The sequence below is a fragment of the Aptenodytes forsteri genome, unplaced genomic scaffold (genome assembly GCF_000699145.1).
Source record: "Aptenodytes forsteri isolate BGI_AS27 unplaced genomic scaffold, ASM69914v1 Scaffold229, whole genome shotgun sequence".
Lineage (NCBI taxonomy): Eukaryota > Metazoa > Chordata > Aves > Sphenisciformes > Spheniscidae > Aptenodytes > Aptenodytes forsteri.
In genome coordinates this window covers 5,797,627-5,821,215 of record NW_008795863.1, presented here as the reverse complement: position 1 = coordinate 5,821,215, position 23,589 = coordinate 5,797,627, and the positions used below count along the sequence as shown (strand labels likewise).

At 40.9% G+C, this 23,589-nt stretch overlaps 1 protein-coding gene across 1 annotated transcript in view; it reads right to left on the bottom strand.

The window, feature by feature from the left end:
• EPB41L3 (erythrocyte membrane protein band 4.1 like 3) overlaps positions 1–23,589 on the bottom strand; it is a 70,227-nt gene that overhangs the window by 7,856 nt on the left and 38,782 nt on the right. The window contains exons 8-15 of the mRNA XM_009284109.1: positions 21,883–22,035; positions 19,748–19,845; positions 18,214–18,389; positions 15,867–16,033; positions 11,660–12,226; positions 7,420–7,473; positions 5,499–5,534; positions 4,611–4,802 (exon numbers count right to left, since the gene is read on the bottom strand). Coding sequence (XP_009282384.1) covers positions 4,611–4,802; positions 5,499–5,534; positions 7,420–7,473; positions 11,660–12,226; positions 15,867–16,033; positions 18,214–18,389; positions 19,748–19,845; positions 21,883–22,035 — 1,443 coding nt within the window. The remainder of the gene's footprint in view (positions 1–4,610; positions 4,803–5,498; positions 5,535–7,419; positions 7,474–11,659; positions 12,227–15,866; positions 16,034–18,213; positions 18,390–19,747; positions 19,846–21,882; positions 22,036–23,589) is intronic.

Sequence of the window (23,589 nt, the reverse complement as noted above, 5' to 3'; positions counted from 1 at the left end):
CTCCCCTTAGACACCCATATAATGTGGATGCAGAAAGTTACTTTTGCCACACTATTTCCGTAGTAATTTGAAGCAGGGTAGCATTTTAGTGCATCATTTAAAATGATGATTGGAATCATCCTGAGGTTAAAAACCATGTATCACAATGGTTCATAATGCTACAGTCAAAAACAAATTACAAAAATAAGGCAAATAAGCCCATTCAACTCTTCCCCAGTTGTGACAAACACACTGTCGATGAGGTTTTAGAATAGTATGCATTTGTATGTAGCTGTAGCCTGCACCGAATTTCTTTGTTTTCATTAGAATAACATCAACCCCCTTTAGTATTGTTTAACTTGAGTAGCACAACACATTAAATGCCATACTACTATAGATACTGAACTGAACTTAGTGCATCATCTTTTTTCCTCTTTATACAAATGTGCTATGTGATTTGCTTCGGCTATGTAATCGGCATCCAGTTATTTGACCTTAAGACCATAACTTCTGTATTTAACTAAGCAAATATGCTAGTTTAAAATCAAATGAATTAAAAATAACCTCTAGGGATGATGGGATACTTTTCTGGATAATGATTTGATGAGAAGTAACCAAAGTGCCAGCAGATTCTCCTTCCTGCAGCTTCTTCTCTATCACACTTGGCTAATAGAAAAACCAATAAGAATACAAAGTTCACCATCACTCAGCATAATCTGAATTCACTTGACAGTATAATGGAAATTCATTCTAATGACAGAAATGCCCCATTCACCACAATGTTCTCAGTGAGGCTTATGCTGGAAATGCATGCACAACTGCAAACAACATCCACAAATAGCACCGTGCAAGTAGATTTCTAACTAGCAGAGAAATCGGTCCCTATTAGGAAGCCATAAGCTCTGGAGGGTACTCATTCCTCAGAATTTGGCCCCCAGATTACACCTCCCTCTGGAACAGAAATGCCCCATTCACCACAATGTTCTCAGTGAGGCTTATGCTGGAAATGCATGCACAACTGCAAACAACATCCACAAATAGCACCGTGCAAGTAGATTTCTAACTAGCAGAGAAATCGGTCCCTATTAGGAAGCCATAAGCTCTGGAGGGTACTCATTCCTCAGAATTTGGCCCCCAGATTACACCTCCCTCTGGAACTTATGAAATAAGTAAATAAAAAAAAATGGCTTGGAAAGGAAAAAAGAACATAAGAAATCATTGCCAGCCTATCAGACTGCATCCAGAAAGTATAAATAAAAAAAAAAATGGCTTGGAAAGGAAAAAAGAACATAAGAAATCATTGCCAGCCTATCAGACTGCATTTCAAGAAAGTATTATTTGTTTTTACCTGCAATTCAAGGAATGTAGTACCTCCCTTCTGCAAAAATATGAGTTTTTCTGATTTTTCTCTTTCTTCTTTGGTCTAATGTCAGGGGAATAAATGGTTTTAGTAAATGGAGGGTATATAGTCCACTACACTTTACAATAGCTCATCATATTTCTCCACTCTACAAATTATTAATTGCATGGTAAATTAGGAAACAGAATTAAACAGAATAATTTTACAGCAAAGAAGTTTCCAGTAAGAAGTGAAATCAGTGTCTCTCTGTGACGAATGCAAAGCAGACACAAGCATACTGTTTGCGTAGCAGGAGAAACAGTAAATTGAATAACACCGGGTGTGGATGCAGTGTGTTCATTTAATCTATTATTCATTTAACTGTGTCTGGTGCCAACTTCCATGGCTTCCATCAATAGCCTAGAACAGGTCCCTCCACCTTCACCCTGGACTTAGCTCTTTCCTGAGTTTGCAGCCTTCCCTGTTGAAGCAGGCAGAAGGTGTGCCCTGAAAAGATTTCAGCTCTCCTTTTCTCCTTACAGGTACAAGAGGTCTCAGAGTCTTGTTCCCATGCCGGAAGCTAACCACTGCTGTATTATCCTCTACAGCGTGACACCAAAATCCTCCTCACCTTTATCCCATCCGTGCCTTCCCAATGCTGTGAGAATGAGAAGAGTATCTCTGCAACTTGGCCAGCTGGGACAGTTTTAAATGTTGGTAAGACTCAATTTCCTAAGGTACCATTCCTAGTGTACCGTTTAAATACGTATACTCCACGTACTCAAGAAGAAAGGTACACGTTTAAAGAAGGATACAAAACTTCTAGAAACTTGAGAGAGAAAGGGAGAAATGGCTCATCTCCCTGGCTGTAATGAGAGGCATAACTTCTTTATTTCTAAAGTGCTGGTTTAATCCAATCCAGGTCAGACTAAACATTGTCAAGGAGTTTGTTAATATGATGGCTTTCATGTTCTGCAGCTATCTGGCCACCATTATGGCAGATATTTAAAACTATATTTTTCATAACTAAAGAAAAATGAAGTATTTCCCCTATTATTGTAAGAAACCAGCTGGTGACTAGACAGGCTTAAAGTCAAACTGACCAAACACACACAGGTGCCAAATGCTCAAAGCACACATTTTGAAAAGGCATATTTTCCCTTCTGTTCTTGTTTTATTCTATTAAAGAGCTACAGGTAACAGTACTGAATACATTTTTAAAGTGGATATGCTAAGTCAAACATGTAACTTCTTCGACTAGAAGAAGCTACTACATAACGCAGTTCTATGTGCTCTCTACCCTGACTGCCTCTGCATTTCTTAGTAGACATCAAGGGGCTGATTTTGACCTATGCATGGCTTCAGTTTTTTCCTGAAAAATTCCTCTCTCAGCAGGACATGTGAACTGAAACCATCCTGCTTAGCAGGACCAAAAAGGATGGTCAGATGTCATCTACAGCAGGGGCCCCTTACTGCCAGAAGTCACCTCAGAGTTAGGCTCTGATAGCTCAAATCCACTCACATTTCCACAGAAATGCTTTCATTTGGATGAGATTTTGTGGGATAGCTGTAGTTTACTTAGACCCATATAAGATATAGTAACTGGACATTGCTTTTGAGCAAGAGAAGAGTTACCAGATAAGGATAACTCCTGCCCTTTTCCGTTCCAAATGAATGGTTAAATTCGGATGTGTTTCCTCAGGGTGAAGCCTATGTAACTGTGTAATGCTTTGCTACTGCTTGTGTGTTTTAATTAAAAATTGTTATTACATTTCTAAAGTAATAAAGACATGAAATGAACTGGGGGGTTATAAATTTGCTTCACCTGCACTCCTCTGATTCACGCTCAGCTAGCCAGCCGCTCTCTTTCAACAGTTCCTTACATCTTTAATATGTTAAGTGCATCCTGTTTATTATACTTACAATTTTACTTTTAAGCAAGAAAACCTGTATTTTCAACTACAACCAAACTAACACGGTCGTAGGATCTATTATGATTCCTGAACAAGGCAGTAGGAGCAACATTAAGACTCCTCAGCGCTCTCTCCAAAAGGTCAGCTTTGGGCACCCAGTCTGCTTTTTAGGTATTTTAATACAACCTGATGGCCACTCTAATGCATGTCTGATGTCTGTATCAGCCACTGGTTAGATGGGTATAATGTGGGAGAAGAGGAGCTGGGGCCTTTTTCTTGGCAACAACCCTTTCCCTAAGAGGAGAAGTTGACATGTGTTATCTGGGTGGCTCCAGAGATTCCCTTCCCCAGAGAGCCGCGGGTCTGCAATGTCAACCTCTAAGGTGGGAAAGCAGAAGACTTTCGAATTATACTTTCCAGCCAATTTTTGCAGAGTTCCTTACAACATTACATCAGTGCTGAGGTGACAGAAGCAAATTTTATGACCATTTATTGGTCTGTAATGCTAAAAACAAGTGGTAATCATAAAGATGATTCCTATGAGACAGAAACCAGATCTCCATCCACAATAGAATAAAAAAATTAATCTTCGTGCAGACCACACAAGCTTATTGCTCCACTGGATTTAAACCCAGACTCTCTGCTTTTTTTGAAGATCTATGTATTTTACGGCAACATGAATGTTACAGTTACCTCTACATCTCATTATCTATCCACAAACTGAATAAAAGGCAGCTTTTTAATTGGCAGGTTTCTTGCAAACACTTAAAGACTGCACAGTGAGCAAGATTTTTTCACACATGCACACTGCATGAAAATGTACACACTTAGCAATCTGCACTGGGTCTTCAACAAAACGGTATCCAGCAGACTGCAGCAACTACCAGTTCCTTTATGGAACTGGCCAAGCAGGTCTAATTATCATCATTATTTCTCCCCTGCCTTCAAAGACAGAGAGTTCTGCCCTTTGCTCTGTATTTTCTCGTCAAGCTTGGTACCCCCATCCGTCCCACTACACTGCTGCTCCCAACCAGTCACCGTTATTTAAATTTTCTCTCCATCACCTTCATGGTTTCTTCCACGCATGGCTGGACTTCCTCAAGCTCACCGAACCCGTAAGGAAGCCTGCGTTTCACACCCTCAGAGAGACCCAATTCTGCCACGCGGCTTCCAGTGAATTTCATACTCTAACTATATATATATATATATAAGGTACCTGCTCTTCCTTGCACGTTTGCTGCTAGAGCCTGAGTGCTGAGAAAAAGGGAGCACCGGCAAGTGGGGAATGGCCTCTAACTATGGCCTCTAATCTACTGAGAGCTATTATAAGCAAAAACGAATAGACAAATAGGTAATGAAGCCTTTCAGCTCACGCTGACCTCTTCAGGCACTAGTGGTTCAATCATAGGAGCTTCCTCCTGCCTTGCTGCAAGCCGAACGGGAGATGTGGAAAGCCTCTTCTCCCACTCATTAGACACAGCCGTTTCTGTGGAGGTTTCCAAGAAGGTGCGTTTCAGCTCGCTTATATTGGTCTGATGTTTCATCAGATCTTCCTGGGTTTTGTCTAGGTCCTGGACAGTTTTAAAAGAATAGAGCAGTTTGTAATACATCCTAAACCAACCAAATTTTAGAGCCAAAACACACAACTTGGTTAGTAAAGAGGGACGTAACATCTCAGGGAGCCGGGGAGCACAGCACTAACACAACACTCTGTGAAAATGTGGCATTTTGAAAGAGAACAGCATAGCATATCTCATACAAGTGAGTATCAAAATACTCTTAAAGAGCTTATCCGTATCACTGTAATTTACACCTGATAAAGAGGCTTCAAAAAAACACACACACACATACGCGCACGCATATATGTATTTACAGTACAAGTTAGAGGAGTCATCATAATCTGAGAAAAAAAGTATCTATTTGATTTATTAGCAGGTGGGAATATACAGTTCATGCATCATAGTGCAGATTCACAGTTTACCACTAAAACTAACACACACGTACGTACATGCACTGGTATATACCAATACCAACCTCTAACATAAGATTACTATGTTTGACATACACATTTTCACCCTGTATTCGCTTAATCAGACTATTCTGAAAGAAGTGAAAAAGAAAGGGAAAGGTAAGGGACACAGTATTGAAAGGATACAAAATGCTGTTTCTACACATTTCTTCACAGAGAACCGACAATAACATGCTGAGAGAGGTGAACACCTCCAACATTGATACTTGAGCAACATCTGGGCCTTTCGTTTCTGTACCTGTGCCTTTAGATCTCCGTCCTCCTCTTGATCCGACTGCCAGCATGAGAAAGATTGGAAAATAACACCTTACCCACTCGTATGGCTGAAGGCTTTACAAAAATTGGTGAGAGGAACACACTAGGTTAAGGTCACGTTTTCTCTAGGGTAAGGGCTTAAGGAGAAGGAGTAGACACACTGGTCTCCTAACTCAGAGCAAGCCTCCTCTTTTCAAACTTCTTAATTGTGAACGAAGGAATATTAAACATTTTCCTTTTATAAGCATCATTGGTGCGCTCCATGTTCATAGATCTCTATTTAGGGAGCAGCAGCTGGACCTTCTCACCGAGATCGCGGCCGGTTTAGGACCAAATGGCAACTGCAAATTCTTTGGAAGTCCATAATCCCAGAGTTTAAACATACGACATCTCCTGGGCCACAGGCAAAGCTTTGCATAAACTTGCTAAGCATAAACGACCCGCAACACTTTCTACAGAATGAAGCACATTTTATTTGCTTAAAATGCTATTGCTCTAGCCCCAGTCCCTTTTTTTATTTCTATAATTTCATTTCCTATTTAGCCTGTATATATTTTTTCAGGATCTATCTCCAGCGGTCGTCTTCAGGAATGGCATACACATCACATTCACTTCAGCTCACGTTTTCAAAAGCAATGCAATATGGAGTGCCCAAGCAGCCCCGATTCTGAGGGCTGAATTTTCAGATGGCAAGTATACCACATTTTTTGAAAATCAGGTATCCATAAGGAAAATCGAGGTTCACATAATCTTCTCCCCTAAAATAAAGATGGCAGCTAGGGAGATTATCGTGCATTTTTGATTAATAAACTGAACATTTTAAATATCACGGTTTTAGGATTATGTTTTACTTTCTGTATGGCCCCAAGGCCTGAAGCCATACAGTGCAAGAGGCACTTCAAAGCATTTTGTACTCCTGACTGGTCTCAACAGGCTTTATGTTGTTGCTCCGTTTGGATTCTTTAATTCTCATGCCACTTTTATTGTCAATTTTTCATATAGTCCTAGTTAGTCAAATGACCCATGGGAAAATCTTTAGCTGTTGATTACTTTATAACTCAGTTCAAATCTATTCTATTTACAGCCGAGGCCGAATTGCCCCGACACGTCATAGAGAGAATTTTTCCTTGACGATAATTTTAACAGCCTGAAATATTAATGAGATCCTACTGAAAACCTACAGTAGTGTTTGTGGTAAGACTTTGTCTTCTACCAGATGTCAGACCAAATTCAGCTCATGTCTGCAGCTGCAACCGTATTAATTACGAAAACATTATATGCACTTCACTGGAGTCACATAGGGTTGAATTTGCCTGCACAGTCTATATACCATGTTGTGGATATGAGGCTTCTCAGTGCAAAGAAAATGGCAATTTTTTACGTTCCTCCTCTGAAGACAATACCTGGACTACTGGTGGCAATACGTGAAGATGACACGTGAAATTACGTTCCAGGAAAACCTTAGATATTTATAACCTGGAAACACTTTTATACAGAAAATTTGAAAACTGCTTTTTACTGTCTTCTTCCCCCCTCTCTTTCTCACAGGCTGCAGATTATAAGAGTAAACAAGTAAACTGAACAACAACAATTGAAGGGCACAATCTGGCCAGCATGACCGTCCCAGGTGGGCAGCATTGGCCTGGGTGACACCCCGCTACCTGCAGAGCACAGAGGCCTCGCAGTTTCGAAAGCAAACTCAGAAATAAGAGGAACCCATAGGGAGCACTGAAAACTCAACTCGACGAGCAAAGCTCTCGCACTCGCACGCGCGCACATGCACACACGCGCAGAGAGGGATCCTGAACTGCCGTAGGAGACATGCAGTTTGGCACTCAGGGTCGGGAAGAGATGAGGCAGAACGCTCTCCCCTGCCGTAACTGGGTGCCGGCAACTGTACAAACCTCGGTGGCAGTGGTCTCACCATCAGCTGCGGTATCCGTCTGCTCACTGTCAGTCTATTTGGTTAGACAAGTAACCGGGTCCCAAGAGGAAGGCAGGAATAAAGAATAAACCCAGCTCATCAGTACACGCGGCTCACACGGGGAACTGTTAAATTCAACACCCCTGCGAACTGCATTAGCATTGCTTTTCAAACCACGCACAAGTCAAAGAAGCAAAATAAAAGTGCTATATTAGTAAACAGAACAGACTCAGAGGAAGACTCGAGGCGTACTGTACACAGTATATGGCTTTACTGGAACAAATTTATAAGCCAAACAAAACATTACTGGAAAAGTGTTATTTGAATAGCAGATTTTTTTCTTAAGAAAGCCAGGTGGCTTTAAAAAAAACTGGAAAAAAAAATATTTTCTAAACAAACTTTTCCTCCCATAATTTTTTTTTTAATGAAAACTATTCATCAAATTTTTGTTCTAGTCGATATAGATTAATGTGGTATTTGACTTTTTATCTGGAGGGGGAAAAGGTAATTAAAAAAAAAAAAAAAATAGCAGATTTTTTTCTTAAGAAAGCCAGGTGGCTTTAAAAAAAACTGGAAAAAAAAATATTTTCTAAACCAACTTTTTCTTCCCTTATTTTTTTTTTTATTGAAACTTTTTCTTCAATTTTTGTTCTAGTCGATATAGATTAATGTGGTATTTGACTTTTTATCTGGAGGGGGAAAAGGTAATTAAAAAAAGAAAAAAGGCTACTTTAACAGTCACCTGACTTTCAGCCCCTCATTTGTACAGAAGTTGTTCTTGTCTCCACATTTATACACTATGAGGCTGTCTGCATTACCAAGGAGTTCAAATAACCATACCCCCAGCCCATCTACTGTCTGTCTGTGGAGTAATGGTAAGGCTTAGATCCCACTCGCTTCCAACAAAGAGCAGCTGATATTGTTAACAATAGTAAAAAGAAAGAAAACTGGCATTAAAAGAATCAAAAATACTTCTCATTCCATTTAAGAATATGGATGAAAGCAGGAGAAAAATAAAAGTAACTCCACCTCCCCCCCCAAACACTTACTAGGTACAAGTGATAAAGATGAAACAAAGCACAGCATTGCACAGACTGATCTATCCCTGCTTTGCTCGACACCGTGAAGAACATTTTATTGGTGAACGCAAGTGTCGAGATTTAATAAATAGAGAGTCGAGTGTAGGTTACTACAGGCTGAGAAGAGAGTTCAAATGACTATTTTTGATGTTATGCAAGCTTACGGAAAACTAGTAAGTAAAGAAAGTGCTCCCTACTGCTCCAGATTGGCACATCCAAGTTGTTTTAACATCAGTGAAAGCTCTGGTTTTGATTAGTGATTTTCTGTGGTCCTTAGATAATCTAAAGTAACCCAGGCAGGTAATTTAAAGCTAGGACAATACACCTCATCCTCAAATCACATCAGTATGAAATAAGAGAGAAAAGCAACCTAGTGGTGGATAGAGTATCAGTCTTAACTTTGAATTTCCTATCTTCTGTCACTTTCTGACAACTCCAATGTTTCATAAAACTGCTTTTTGGTTATTTTTTCATTGTTTTGTTCTCTATCATTCCTTCCTTTGAATAATTTGTATTCAAAAGAATAAGCGGGCATTTTGGACTATTTGGTTAAGTGCATGAATGCAAGTTATATGCAATTTTTCAAGCAATAATCACTCACTAGACAGACCGCTTTTATTTTTAAATGAAACCGTAATGCCAAAATAGTCTACCTAGCTGGTCAAATTGCTTTCACTAAAGTGTTAGAAAATTGTTTCTTTATTAGTGAAGGATCTCACATCTTTATAACATTATAAGCAATTGTAAAGGTATGGCAATATAAAAAAAATCTATGCATTGTCACGCCTATTAAAAAAAAAGAGGAATTAATGAATCTATGCATTTAGTCAACAGAAATATTAGCTGCTAAGGTACGAACACTGAAGCTAATGAAATCTAAGGGGTGAGATTCTGTCTGACTGCACAGACTGCCTCCAGATGCACTGCTCAAGGGAGAATGGAGCTCAGCAAGCTATGAGATTGGTTTAGGGTACTGGCTGCAGCCTTCTCCATCACTGTGTGCAATCTTTTGTGAACTGGGGGAAAAAAAAGGTTTCTATTTCTTTTACCATAACAGCAATGAAATCCTAAATAAGGCATAAAATTTGCTTTACTGTAACATACATGTCTGCTAATAAGCCAATCAACAGCCATGGAGTCAAAGTCAGCGTTACTGTGTTACTTGAAATAAAGATCTGGGGTTATTGCAGAGCAGGCAATGGCAAATTAAGGCTCAGCAAGGCAGGTTTCCTCTGGAGTGGAGAGTAAGAAAGGTCAGGCTCAACCCCGAGACAGGCTGTAGCTGCTGGTGGGGCTCACGGGCGGGCAAGGGATCGAGCAGGGAGGGAAGGCAGCTATCTCCTGAGATGCTGCAGCTGCACCTCCTCTAACTTGCAATCGTAATTGCTGTGATTTGTTTTGCCAATGTAATGCAGACATGCCCGAGTTTAAAACATACTCACTTTCATGCAATATTTTGAACAAGAAATACCCCCTGGATTAGGCACAAGTCTGTGTTGTCTGCCAGGAAGCACTGCCAGAGTAAGCACCCTCATAAAAGAGCGACATTAAAAGCCTATTTTATATGTTTTTATGCTCAATACTTCGTAACTTTACTAACAAAAAGAAGTGATCATTTCTGAAAGAGGAACAGACTAATGTATTACATAAACACTGCCTCCTTATTGCCTCTGGAGCTGGCACCGTATTAATGCTGTTATTGCTATTAGATTAATCCAAGCGCAGAGCTAATGCAAATTGAGACCTAAATGCTATCTCAAAATGAGGACGCGAAATGAGACAGCAACATTTTGGATGCCTTTTATCAGAAATTGCACATTATTATTTAGTAGTTAGGCGTCACAGAGCCAAAAGCTTCTAAAGAGAATGTTTTTACAAGATAAATTGATGCGACTTTTGGCTTTCCGTAAAAAGGAAATGAAATCCTGCACCAAGTCTTACAAAACCAACAGCAGCAGATGACACAAATGTTTAGATGCGCAAGCTGGTTTATTGAAGACAACTACTGCAACGGCATCGACAAGTGGCCAAGACAGCTTTTTGCAAATGGCCGACTAATCTGTGATTATGTGATCTGGGTTTTTTTTACATACAAAGCAAAACCGTATTTTCGCATTTGAAGATGAAGGGGAAAAAGGAAAAATGAGGAAAAAAGGAACTCATTATTTTATTCTGTCAACAGAGAGTAACGAGGCACCAGCAAAAACTGAGATGCCAGTTACTGTGTTACTTAAACAAGCAGATTCCTTTTCTTCTTCTGGATATATTATCATATCCACAGTTCCCAGAACCACTGTGGACTCCTCCTGCAGTTGATTTATCTGCCTGTGATAACCCTGGTGGCTTGAGGCATCGGTTTTGGCAGTGCTAATGTAACACTGCAAATGGCAAGACAGCCCACATGGCACACTCCCCGAACAGCTGCAGGACAGCCGTCCCAAATTAACCTCTCACTGATACACTGGATTTAAGCTTGGGGAAGCAATTTAATCTGCAGCAGAGATGGGGTCAAGGTTGAAAATCCAGATCCAGGTTTCGCTGGACCAGAAAGCCTTTTCTGGGCTTGGGCTACAGCTGACGGCCTCTTGCAAAAAGCAGAGTCCGCCTCAATTTTGAACATTCTGAAGTTGGTGAGGATGCCCATTACTCTTGGCTAGCTATTTATATAAATATAATCTATATACATACACATATATATGCATACATACATAATTATGCAGGAAATTGTACTTAATTCCCACTATTTAGGTAACTATTCTAACCCTACTATAAACTGATAAGGGGAAGAAAAGGTCTTGGTGGGTTCAGATATGATACTTCAGAGCTGATCAGTGGCAATTTGTTTAGTGCAAGTCACTTTGCATCAGCTGACACAGTTCAAACAAAGCCACTTCCACACAGTGTTGTGCCTAACCCTGGGCCCCGAGCTGCACTCCCAACACGAGAAAAAAATAAAAAAGAAGAAAAAAAAAAAACCAAAACAACCCCCAAACAAAAAAAACCCAAACCCACCCCTTCTAACATATCAGCACAGACAGAAATGAGGCTCTGAAAGTAGGACCACTATTGCAGCAATCTAACACTGGTTAGGACTGAAGCACTGAACACGAAAAAGAGTGTGTTCGATGCCGAGGTACACACCTCTTCCTCTGAACTGTCACTCAGGTCATTGGCAAGTGAGGCACTCAAGGAGGCCGCCTTGGGCTCCAGGTAGCAGAGGCACATAGCCAGAGGAAAGGAGAGAGTGAGGGCGTATGGCACTGAGAAAGAGGCAGAGAGCAGAAAGAAAAAAATGAAGAGGAAGCAAGGCACCAGGGAGGGGGAGCGGATGGGAAGGTAGTGCTGCACACTGGCAGGCAGGAGGTTGGTTTCGGAGAGGTTAGGGAGCGACAGGTAGCCGTCGTCATCCAGGAGGGAAGGAAATGACTCTGGAAGTTGCAAGGAGAAGGAAAACAGCGTTCCGCCTTTGCCGGCTTTTTGCTTATAGCCGAAAGCCACGTCTTGCTCGGCAGAGCAAACTCGCCCCTTTCTGTCAGAGTCTGGCTCCAACTCGGCGTGCTTTGGAGCGCTCTCGTTGGGCGCCTCACAACCTAACGACTTTGTTTGAGCGCTCTCCTTGCATCTCCTGCGAAGCTTTGCTGAAGATGCATGGGGGCCAGGCTGCGAGGATGGTGAGGGGTGGCGGGAGTCAGTGCCAAGCAAAGATGGCTGGTGACAGAGAAAGAGCAGCAAACAAGGCGCAAAAGCAAAATGACAAAAAGAAAACTGTAATTAGTTAAGTTTCTTCCGTGATGATAAATTATATATATATATATATAAAATTATATACAGTATTTTAACACCACAGCTTTCCAGTGAGTTAAATGGTGCATGTTCCCATGCCACACACCACAAGTATTAGTGAATCAGGGTTACAGCTTACAAAAGGCAACTTCTTCATTCAGCATTTATCTAATCATCTGCAGCACAGGATTTACATAAAAACCTTCACGGCCATATGTGGAATTTCAGGTGCTGCCAATTTCCACTTACTGTAAGACTGGCTTCAGATCATAAGGAGCTTTCAAACATGAAGTACATGGAGAGCAACAAAGAAATGAGGGAACGTATTTCTAATACCAACACTGCTTGTGACAGCATTCCTGCAGTCAGGAGGAGACCCAGTGGGGGCCAGATGCTTCCCATCTATGCCTTGGACAACCTCAGCAGCAATAATTAAAGCCCTAAAGATTTTAAAACTCTCTGTGCCCAAATTCCTCCATTACAATATTTAAAAAAAATGCTAGGTCCTAAACCTAAATAAAACACATCCTGGTTGGGGGGGGCATAAATCCAGCTGTACGTCAGCTGTTACCGATGCGAAAAACTGTACTAGCTCGACACCTACCCCGGCAGCCAGCTCCTCAGCATGGCTCCCATCACCGCCCAGGCTGGCCTCCGCCGGGCGTCCCCACAGCCCTGCCGTCACCTCTGCCCGCTGCGAGCCGGAGCAGGCAGCGCCGGGGGGCTGGCCCCCTCCCGGCCACGTGCCCTGCTGCCCCCCACCACGCTGCGTCCCACCGCTTCGGCAGCACGTTGAAAGAAGGGAGCTGAGTGTTTTGGACAGGCAGATCCTGTGCTCTCTTGTTGGGGGGCTGAAGGGGAACTGACCAGAGAGAGGTCCGTGCCTCACGCAGCCACATCTCCTCATAGTCAAAAGGTGACTCTTTACCCGTAGCGAAGAGGTAAAAATGTACCCAATGCTTTTGCTACAAATTTTACCACAATGCAAAGAATACTGGCTACCCACAAGCAGGATTTGCTTTGGTATGCCGCTTGTAGGGCATTCAACCAGTCTTTAAGGTCATTCAAGGACAAAAAATTGGTAGGAGGAGGGAGGTGATTCAGCAGGAGGGGTGACCATCACTTAACATGCTCCCTGCGGGCAGCCACGACTGCTCTTTAGGACAACAACAGCCATCACCACCAAAATACCCCAGGTACAACAGACCTGCCACAATGCTGACAGATCGGAGATGTTTTGGCTAAAGTCAACTAGGCGCACTTAGCTAAAGCGGCACACTGGCTCCATGACCAAACCCTAAGTGCTCCATCCACCACGCGTCTCCCCGAGGAGCTATAAAAGGCATTTCACTCCCACTCCCGGCTCCCCAGAGCAGAATGACTTCAAAGCCAAAACAGCATTTGCCTGTACAAGCTGGTGCCAAATCTGAGCCAACAAGCAGGATTTAGACACGGGTTGCACCAATACTAGCCACTAAGCCTGATCTTTACCAGGTATACTAACAGTAGGAATGGGATTTAAGCCCAACTTTTACATGGAAGAGTTCCTTCCCCTCCCCTTAATATTTTGCTTCTCTTTCTTCTCTAACCAGAACAGTTAAAAACCCCAATCTATCAGGTCAGGCAATTTGTATTCCCAAATTAAACAACCAAAACCAAGCCTAACTTCAAACTGCTTATGAATGTCTTCTTTATGGGCTTAATGCAGTAAGCTCAAGTCAAAATTTAATGCTGATGGACTCACAGGACTTTATGTGAGCTAAATACACAGAACTTCTCTTTATATCGTAAAGGCAAAAAAGCCAAAGTAAATTTATTCTTTGCAAATACAGACTATTCATTTATTGACATCTTTGCAGTGTTAATATTTAGAATAACTTCTGGTATTTAAATACGTATGGATAAAACAAAGGAAAAATGTCTTGGTGGAGAAGTTGAAAACCTACCTATAAACTTTCTTTGCCATTAAATAGGAATTTGATTTCAAATTTGTCCTGTGTTTCTTGAGACCCTATTCTCTTTATAAAGAATGATGAAACTGTTAGCAGGTCCAGTGGAAGCAGAACTGAGATATCTATAGGCTTACAGAACTGAAGCTCTATTAGTGGGTGGTTTAAACAGAACCCACCTCTTGGGGGGGGCTAAAAATCATTCATTTGTGCATGTTTAAGTACCATCAAAATATTCTAAAAATATCTTTGACTATTTCTAGCCATATATAAGGAACATATGATCCTTGAAATGCAGTTGATCCCTCCATTGACCTAAATTAACAAACACTTGGAACAGAATTAGTTTCTATTGGATATTTTCTGCATATTTGATTTTCATCAATGTTTCTCCATGCAGAAACTAATGGAGTTTCAAGAAGACCCCAGTTAAATTTTACAGAGATCATTTTTTTAATGCAACAATTACAGTTCACACTTTCAAAAGGAAATATTTTCTCATCTGCAGTTTTCAGTACTTCAATTTGTTTCTGATTTTTGGTACCTTAACTGCAGCTCTTTTTGAGGACTTGATCCTTTAGCTATGTGCCTTATTGTGGACTTATATGATAAGGCTAGAAGTTCAGGTTCTAACATTTGCATGCATGACAGTTTTGTTGGTGTAAAGTTATACATCAAGGTTTTTCCTCGTAAATGAAGAGGGTAAATCTTACTTGTTTAGCAAGTGCATTCCATAGTACAATTTTTGAATGGTATCCTAGATTCAATATTTCACACTGTTTTCTTCTCCTCAATGTAAAAGAAACAGAGGATGTTTTACACCTGATCTTTTCCGATTCTACCTTATTTCTCTTCACTGTCAAGCTCTGAAATTAAGTATCTTCTCTGTCCCCCTGTTTGCTTTACCCTGTCTTAATAACTCAGTAGATATAATGCACAGCCATGTGTGTACGTGTATGCGGTGGTGGTGGGATTGGAGATGGTGAGGGATGAATCAAATTTAACAACTGAGCAGAGAATCATCAACAAAAACAGTTTTCTTCAATGCAAAACTTCAAATGAGGGAAGCAAATGCTTTTGTAAGCCAGAAAAAAAAGCTTATAATAGTATATTAATACCCGAAAGTTAATAGAGAAAAATGCTCATTGAAATACATGCAAGGAAACAGAGCGTTATGAGAAGTAAATGAGAAAAATACAATAGTTTAAAGCACAGAGCTACATACAAGAACACAGAACTATTTTGTTGCCTTGTCAAAAAAAAAAAAAAAGATGCCCATACTAAAGTCAAAATACGACTGAAGACCAAAGGAGCAAAACTGCTAGGCTACTTTTGGGTATTTCCTAAGGAGCTCTTGAATGCTATGTAAAAAACACTGTGCTGACTGTTAAATGGATTTCAGAAAACAGCCCGAGGCAGGAATTGACTTTTACAACATCATAGGAAATGCAACTATAAAAATATTGATTCAAGGCACGTATATACACGTACATACAACCGTGTATATTCTCGTTTCCTTTCACGGAACTAGGTACCTCCTCCCTCCCTAACAATTCCACGTTTCTCCGAGCGCTCTCCAGGCAGGTCAGTTTAATACAAAAACCTCAAAACTCTACCTTGGTGTCATGGCGTATTGCCGAGACCGGGGTGACTTCCTCTGCTCTTTTCTTTTTGCCCTCTTCATCATCTTTCTCTTCTTCTGCCTTTTTCTCTGGAGTCACAGTGGTTATCAAGTTGGTCTGAGAGATGCCCTTTGTTGTGGCGTACTGGCCAGTACCAACCTCTGCAGCAGACACAGAATCCTTCATGTACATTTCATGGTTTTCATTCACTGATGCTAAAAGCAAATATTTAAAGAGGGAAAGTCTGAAATAGCTTTTGCTGAGAAGCTGCATAAAATTAAAAAGCTGGGTTAGTAAAACATTTGAGATATTGCTGAAAACACAACTATGTCATGTTTCAGGAAACCAGAAGCATGTGCATACATTTAAATAAACTGTTTACTTGAAATAAAGCTTGTAGCTTTTATATGCATAAACATGTATTATGGATGTGTATACACACATTACTGTAGCTAATGTGTGCATTACACAGTTGTTAAATGTTAGCAAGCCATTAAAAGTGCTACTGTAGTAAAACACCAGAAAAAAATCAATGCGTTGCCACTGTTATCAGGCAGGAAACATAAGGAGAATCGGCTATGACATCAGCCACGGGGGTTGAAGAGATTTTTTTGGAAATCTGTCAGAATATAACAATGCAGACCAAATGCACAGTAAGTAATGTGCTGCATTACAGGAAATGACAATATTGATGTAACACAGGCATAATATCTGAGAATCAAAAACCAGGATCTTTGTATTTTCAAATGTTAAAGTCTGCTGGTTAAGTGAGCTCATTATCCTAAAAAATTCTGGGAAGTGATGGCATTCAATTCAGTGGACCAAACCAGAATATTTTAGGATGTAAACATTCGATAATTCAACAAACTTAAATATATATAAATGATTTTGAAATAAATAGTACATTTACAGACAGAATGTAATCAAAACATTAATAATATACCCAGACCCTGCTCTTGACTATTATGTAACTAATTTCTAAGTCAATAGGACTATTCAAATTTATAAAGTTACTTGCATCTGTAACAAATGACAGGGCCGGGATCGCAGTGTAATCGCGATGCAGAATGTTACAGCCACATTTGCATTATAGTAACAACATTAGTGAAGAAATCATAAACACTGATTAAAAAAACCTCTTTTTCCCATTTGCACTTACGCAAATTAACATCATAAAAACCTTGTGGAGTCTAACAAATGCTGGGAAAAAGCGTTTCAGATATCTTGTCTCTTGGGAATGAGCTTAGGAGGCAGGCAAAAGCAAAGGGAGTAGAGAGAGACATCTTGTTTAGATGTTACAAACAAAATAATGCAGAAGGGTAATTTCTGCTTTGAGACACATGCACAGCAATCAGGTCACCAGTTGCTTGGTAACGAGCAAGAAGCACATCAGAATTAGAAGATTCCAAAATAATTAATGACAAGCAGCACCTTTAGGGGGAGAAAAGAAGGCTTGTCACTAGTACTTTTAAATCAAAGCTTCTCCCCCTCCCCACCATCAGCTGTATTCATTGCAATTCGTTTGTGATATTCCATGGGAGAACTCACCTTTTTTTTAAAACTCTAGCAATTCTGAATTCAGTTTCAGTCTTTTTTTCTACAAAGATAAACTACAACCTCTTTTTACTCAATAGCTGACAACAGTAACAGCTGATGAAGTAGCTGAGACTCTGAATCATGTGCTGGTTTAACCTAAGGGAGCAGCAGAACCGTGACCTCCATGAACCATGGAGAAAGAGAGGAGGAGGAAGGACCTACTATAAACCTGCGTATGTTAGTCTCCATCTCAGACCTTCAAAAGTAATGTATGGAACAAGCCTGTCGGCGCTTATCCGACTAGGATGCGAGGTAATCGGAAGCAAGTGTTATTACTCAATCAAGGGAAATAGTTCATTTATGAACTGTAACATATACTTAAATGAAACACCTACATAGGAAAAAAAGCCAAGTTAAACCAAAACCCGAACAGTTACTCATGCAAACCCCAAAAAAGCATTGAAGCCTGACTTGCTCGGGCAGGCAGGTCCAGGCTGGCAGGTCCAAGCGCCCCGTCCTTCCCCAAAGCGGGGAAGTGCTTTGCAGGTGTGAGGCCAAGGAGAGAGGCTCCATGAAGAGTGGGCTCCCAAGGACCTCCTCCAGGCAAACGCTTTGTAAAGGCCACAGCAGTACATTCAGCACAATATTTCTCTGCATCCTCCCCTGCCCCTGCAGTGAACGTGCAGGTACTCACAGCCTCCACTCAGCAGAAGCTCAAGGAGATGAGATGACAAGTTTATACCTAATCTAAAGCAGTGACCACCGTGACGATACCTTTTGACAAAGTCAATTGAGAAGACCTTACCCCCATCTAAGCTGCGAGACATAGTGTAACGTTTACTAGAAGACCGCTCAAAGTAAGGTGCGGGACGGTCTATGAGGGCGCTGGCTCTTCTCGTCTGGGCCTGCGTCCGGCCGCTGTAGCGAAACTTGGAGCCCAGCGTGAGGAACTTCTTTGGAGGTGCTTCTGGCAGCAGGAGCCTAAAACACACCAAGCAGTGCAGCCGTTAGTCCCCCCCCTCCAAAAATCAGTCCACTCTATTTCTGCAAAGGAGAGAAGACAACTGTTGGGTGTCACTCTCTGTCGTAACCTGTGCCTCATGGGTCTGTGGCTAAAAGGGAATCAAAGGATGCCCCTCATACGGCATGACAAAACCGCTCAGCTAATGCATTTGAAGAGCCCAGTTCTTCCTAATGGGCAAGAATCACTCAGTCCCTTCCTCCTTGAAAATCAGATTTATTATTTTCTAATCACCAAAACTAAAAATAAGGCGTTCCTTGTATCAGGGACCCCAGTCTGGGCTGAAATACAGATATATCTCATATACTTCAAATTTAACATGGTGCTGCTATGCTGAGGACAGGGCCAGAACAGGTTTCCAGTGAATGCCGGGCAGTATTCATTCACAGGGACGCAGACATTTTTCAGGTTAGAGCATTCCCACCCTCTGTATTTTGGCTATGGGAGTTTGCTGAAGAAGCCATTCTCCTGCTATGGAGTTTATGCTTTAGACATTGATTTTCCATTAAAAATCAGAAAACCCCCCAAAACTGCACATTCAATTTCTTTTTAGATCTTTTGCTGCTAAGACTGCATTTCATATGAATGTACAGACAGCCTGAACCAATAGTTTTAAGAAAGGAGAGAAATTCTTCAGTCCTCCCAAACGCCTTGAGAGGGGTTTTTAAGCACTGGATGCCCTTTCACGCCATTGAAAATCTCACCCTTTTGGGTTTCCATTGTTATGTATCTCCTTGCTAACTATCTCAGCACAAACTAATTACAGCATTTATTCCACTATCCCAAACTTTTCTGAGGTCTTCTTAGATGTCAAAAACATAGCTGCAAAATTCCTCAGTAATACAAAAATTACAGCTATGGATTGGGTATTCTGGGTGACCAAAAAATACACCACTGACTACTGTCTGTATTTTCATACGTAATTAAATACAAATCTCCTTTTTTTTTTAAACCTTTACCCACATCCCCCAGTAACTTTCCATATACGTTGTTCTCCCTATACAAGCGTATGTGCAGAAGTGCAGCAGAGTCCTTCGTCTCTTTAATTATAGTGGCTGATAATAACATGGCACAGATAAAGCAAAACGATTAATTGGGACCATATGGTGATTTTAAACATTCAGTATCTATCTGAAATAGTATGAGTAATTTGGGTGAAACGTTTCACATTTTGAAGAAGCAATAACCTTCCCTTGTCTGCTCGGAGATACCTTGTGATCAAAAAGACAATTTGATTTGAAGGGTTTTGCCTCTGCTGACAGAATCGTTCTTTCTGTTGCATTTTATGGCACACCGTTAGGAAAAGAAATCCACATACCTGAAAAATGTATGGTGCTCAACACAGACTTTCCATAAGCGCTTTGCAGCACGATGATTTGGCAACTTAAACCCAATAGTGCTTTCGAACTGCTCAAACTAGGTAGGAAAAAAGACAAAGGATGTATTTGATGCTGTGCCTCTATTTTCAGACAGTGTACACAGGTTCATCTTCATTTCCTCCGTCTATAACATCTCATTGCAAGGGTGAACGTATGCGCTCATGTATATAACCACACACATACATATTCTACAGACTGCTGTCTGGGAAGGAAGCTGTGAGTGATAATCAATGGCAACCTCTGAGGATCGTTTTTGGGGGGAAACCCAGATAATGAGCAAGAGGTTTTTGATGGTGACAGTGATGTTTTATGCCCTATAGTAACAAAGAGATCAGTAAAGACTTGGGAGACTTCTGAGAAAAACATCATTGAAGAAGTGTTTTAACCCTGTTGTTTTAACTTCAGCAGTTTAAACAACAGGGGGAAGCCTGATAATAGCCTGGAGGGAAACAATAGTCCCCAGGGACTGATCTGGTCTCACACAGCCTTAGATTAAGGAGATTTACAGTGAAAGAACTACAGTTAGTAAATCACAGTGTTTTTAGCTAATTTATCTCCTGGGGAGGATAAGGAAAAGACAGGTAATTGAAAAGAGTCGGCTAGGGATACTAAGAGACCTTTCTAGGTTGCGCTCCAGATTTATATATTCCAGATGCAAAAGCTGTGCCAGCTACAACCGCTGTAACATGTTGATGCCTACATGCGGATAGCTGAGTAGGTGAAAGAGTGTTGCTGTGATCAGGGAAAGGTGGGCAGAAGGGCACTTGTAAGGAAGCCTGGATCCCTATGGGGAGCTGACAGAGAGAAACAAGTCAGGAAACAGCAGAACGATAAAGATGATATAAGCGACACGTGGGATGGGGAATCACATTATCATCAAATGTGATTTGGAAAGAGACTGCATTGATTATTTTGCATAAGACACTATGACCTGGTCACAGGATGCTACGTACCAAGCCCAGCAGAGCTCAGTAGGACTTCAGTGGTGGAGAGCTTGAGTGCAGGCATTGGGAACATCAGTGGCTATCTGTGTTTTTTTTTAAAATCAGACTTAAGACTGGGAAGTTGGTTACTAAAACCCTGCTGAGAGGCAGGAGATGTAGGTTTGTGGATTTTGGTTTAGGACTCTAAAAAAGGCTCAGGCCCTAGGGCCGGTGGGGGGCCTAGCAGGTTTCCCAGGTCCCTTACAAAGCCAGTACTGGAGACGTTGGCTCGGGACTCCTAACTGCCATATTGCACTAAGGGAGAAATGCCAGTCCTCATCCAGATGATTTCTGTCCTGCTATACAGCTCCACCCTCTAAAATAGATATGGGTTTTTCATCTATCACAGACCGATTATTGTACCAGCACTTGAAATGGAGACACTCCTTTGCCGCTGATGATCCTGAACTCCTCCTGGGCTTTTTGCTAAGATTTATCATCTTATTTCTGGGTTGGTGCACACTCAACCCATGAGGTAGGTATTTGCTATGCATCCGGCTGAGCCACGAGAGGGCACTCACTGTACGAGATTTCACATCACCTTCTCCAGAGTCAGAACATGAGCTCCTGTGGGCCAGGGAGGGCTAATGCGTGTAGCTACCAAAAATGCTGAATGATGGACGCTTGACTCCATTTTTATCAGTCTCCAGATTTCTACTCAGACTCCAAATTTACTAGTCTGATACACTTGTAAAATTTGGTATGGCCTGTCTACATCTCTTAGTGGGTAAGATGAATAGACACTAATTTAATATACAACATGATGGTGGATGAGAAGCACTCCATGAATAAGCAATATGTTACTTAAATTCCCAAGGTATTCTTAATACGGATGAGCTTTTTACATGCAGATGGCGATATTTATTCTTTAAGTTAATTCATGGATGTAAACAGAAAGACACCAAAGAAGATTTTACCTGTATTTTACATAAAGTATTTACCTAATCTTTCCTAAGAAAACCAGCACAAATTAAAAAATATAAATGGAGAGGAATGTTAAAGGCTTGTAAGACATGACAAATCAACAAATCCATGACAACACGGGCTTTTTGAAAAGGTTCATTCACTGAAGAGTGTCAGGATGCCCTTACCTCCCCTGGTCGGATTTTGATGTAGAAGTTGTTCCTCTTGTAGGAAATTTTCAGAACCTTTGGCCAGGCAAATCTATTTATTCTGAGTCTGTCTCGATATATTAAGAGACCACTTGCACAAACTCCTAACATGATTTCCACTCCTTCAGAATCCTGGAAAAGCAAGCAATGCACTTTGTTGAATATTTCTCTCCTTACATCCCACAGCACTACAGATTCTTGTATACTGTGTTTCTATCTGAGCTACGTCTTTTTAATGCATCAGCTGTAGTGACCTGATTTCTGAGAGCTACCCTACTCACTGACTGCATTCATGCAAGTAATAGTAAGGTTGGGCAGGGTGAGAGAAACTGAGTGGTGCAAATGTTTCCTTATATTTTAGAAAGACTCCAAAAGGAGGGGGGAAATTTTAGATGTTATTAAAAGAATTATGTTAACCATATAGCAAAATTTTATTAGCGTAATAAAAAAAGAGTTATTAGCACAAAAACCAGATTGAAACTAAGTAGGACAGCATACTAATTTACTTCTCCCGGCATCATGTCCATGACTAAGCCTTGTGAATCCTTAGACAGATTTTTCTTCTGTAGTTTGCTTGTCTTGGCTTTAGTTGGTTTGCTAGTTTCTTTAAGGCTGTTGTGCCTGTGCTCAGTATTTTCACTTTGAAATGACCAGCGGGCAGAAGGTTGGGCATTTAGACCAGAAAGATTCTTTTTAAAGTGTGTGACTGTGCCTGTGCTATAACCCATTTTTGACAGGGAAGCTGTAGGTCAGACACATTAGCACTATAAAAGATTTGGCCACAAATATATATACCCAGAATATACCCAAAATTATGTACTTTTTAAGTAAGAAGTATACACTTCTCTTTCCTTTAGAAGCCTTCAAATAGTCTAAAACCAATCTTCACTGTTTGCTACCACTAGCCTGTATAATTCTGGTTTTTTTCATTTACCTAAGTACTAATACTGCTGGAGAAAAGAAGGATCCACCTTAAAGCACAGAGTCCTTCGGTAATTATTTTAAAATAACGTAAAGTTACAGAAGTCTGACAACAGAAGCTATGAAGATGTCACCCTATGATAATCATGAAATGAATTCATCGTTTTCCTCTGGTTTTCCCGACAAGCCATCTTTTAGGCACACAGTGAAAATCTGATTACATTTTCAGACGAACACAAAGGCACGCGTGGTCAGTCATGATGAAAAGGCTACGGCACAGCTTGAAATACAAAAAAAATGTTTTAAAATCAGTGACACAACATACAGTTAGTGCCACAAAGTCACTCCAGTGTTAGAAAACACACCAATAAAGGATGTGTGTTCCAGCAATGATGGCATCACCCCTTAAAGGTAGATTTTTTTCTAAATAAAGCTCTCACATGGTATCATTGTGAGGTACTACAGAAGGGACAAAGTTAATTTTTTTCAGTGGACTTCAATTTCACAGTTTCCTAAGCAAAGAGCAATGTCTAAATACAGTGAATGCATTCTAAAAAAGAAAGTCTCATTGCCAGTAATCCCACTGCCTGGCGAATGCCTGAAATGCACGCATGCTCACATACGGCACGCAGCTGCAGGTGCAAGGGGCTCCTTCTTTTGATGTATTTTCTCAAAAACTTGTTGAGAAATGCCTTCTTCCCTCACCCCCACCTTTGCAGAAGACCTAAGTCGATTCACGGCTTCTTTTACTTGTCGGTGTCAGAA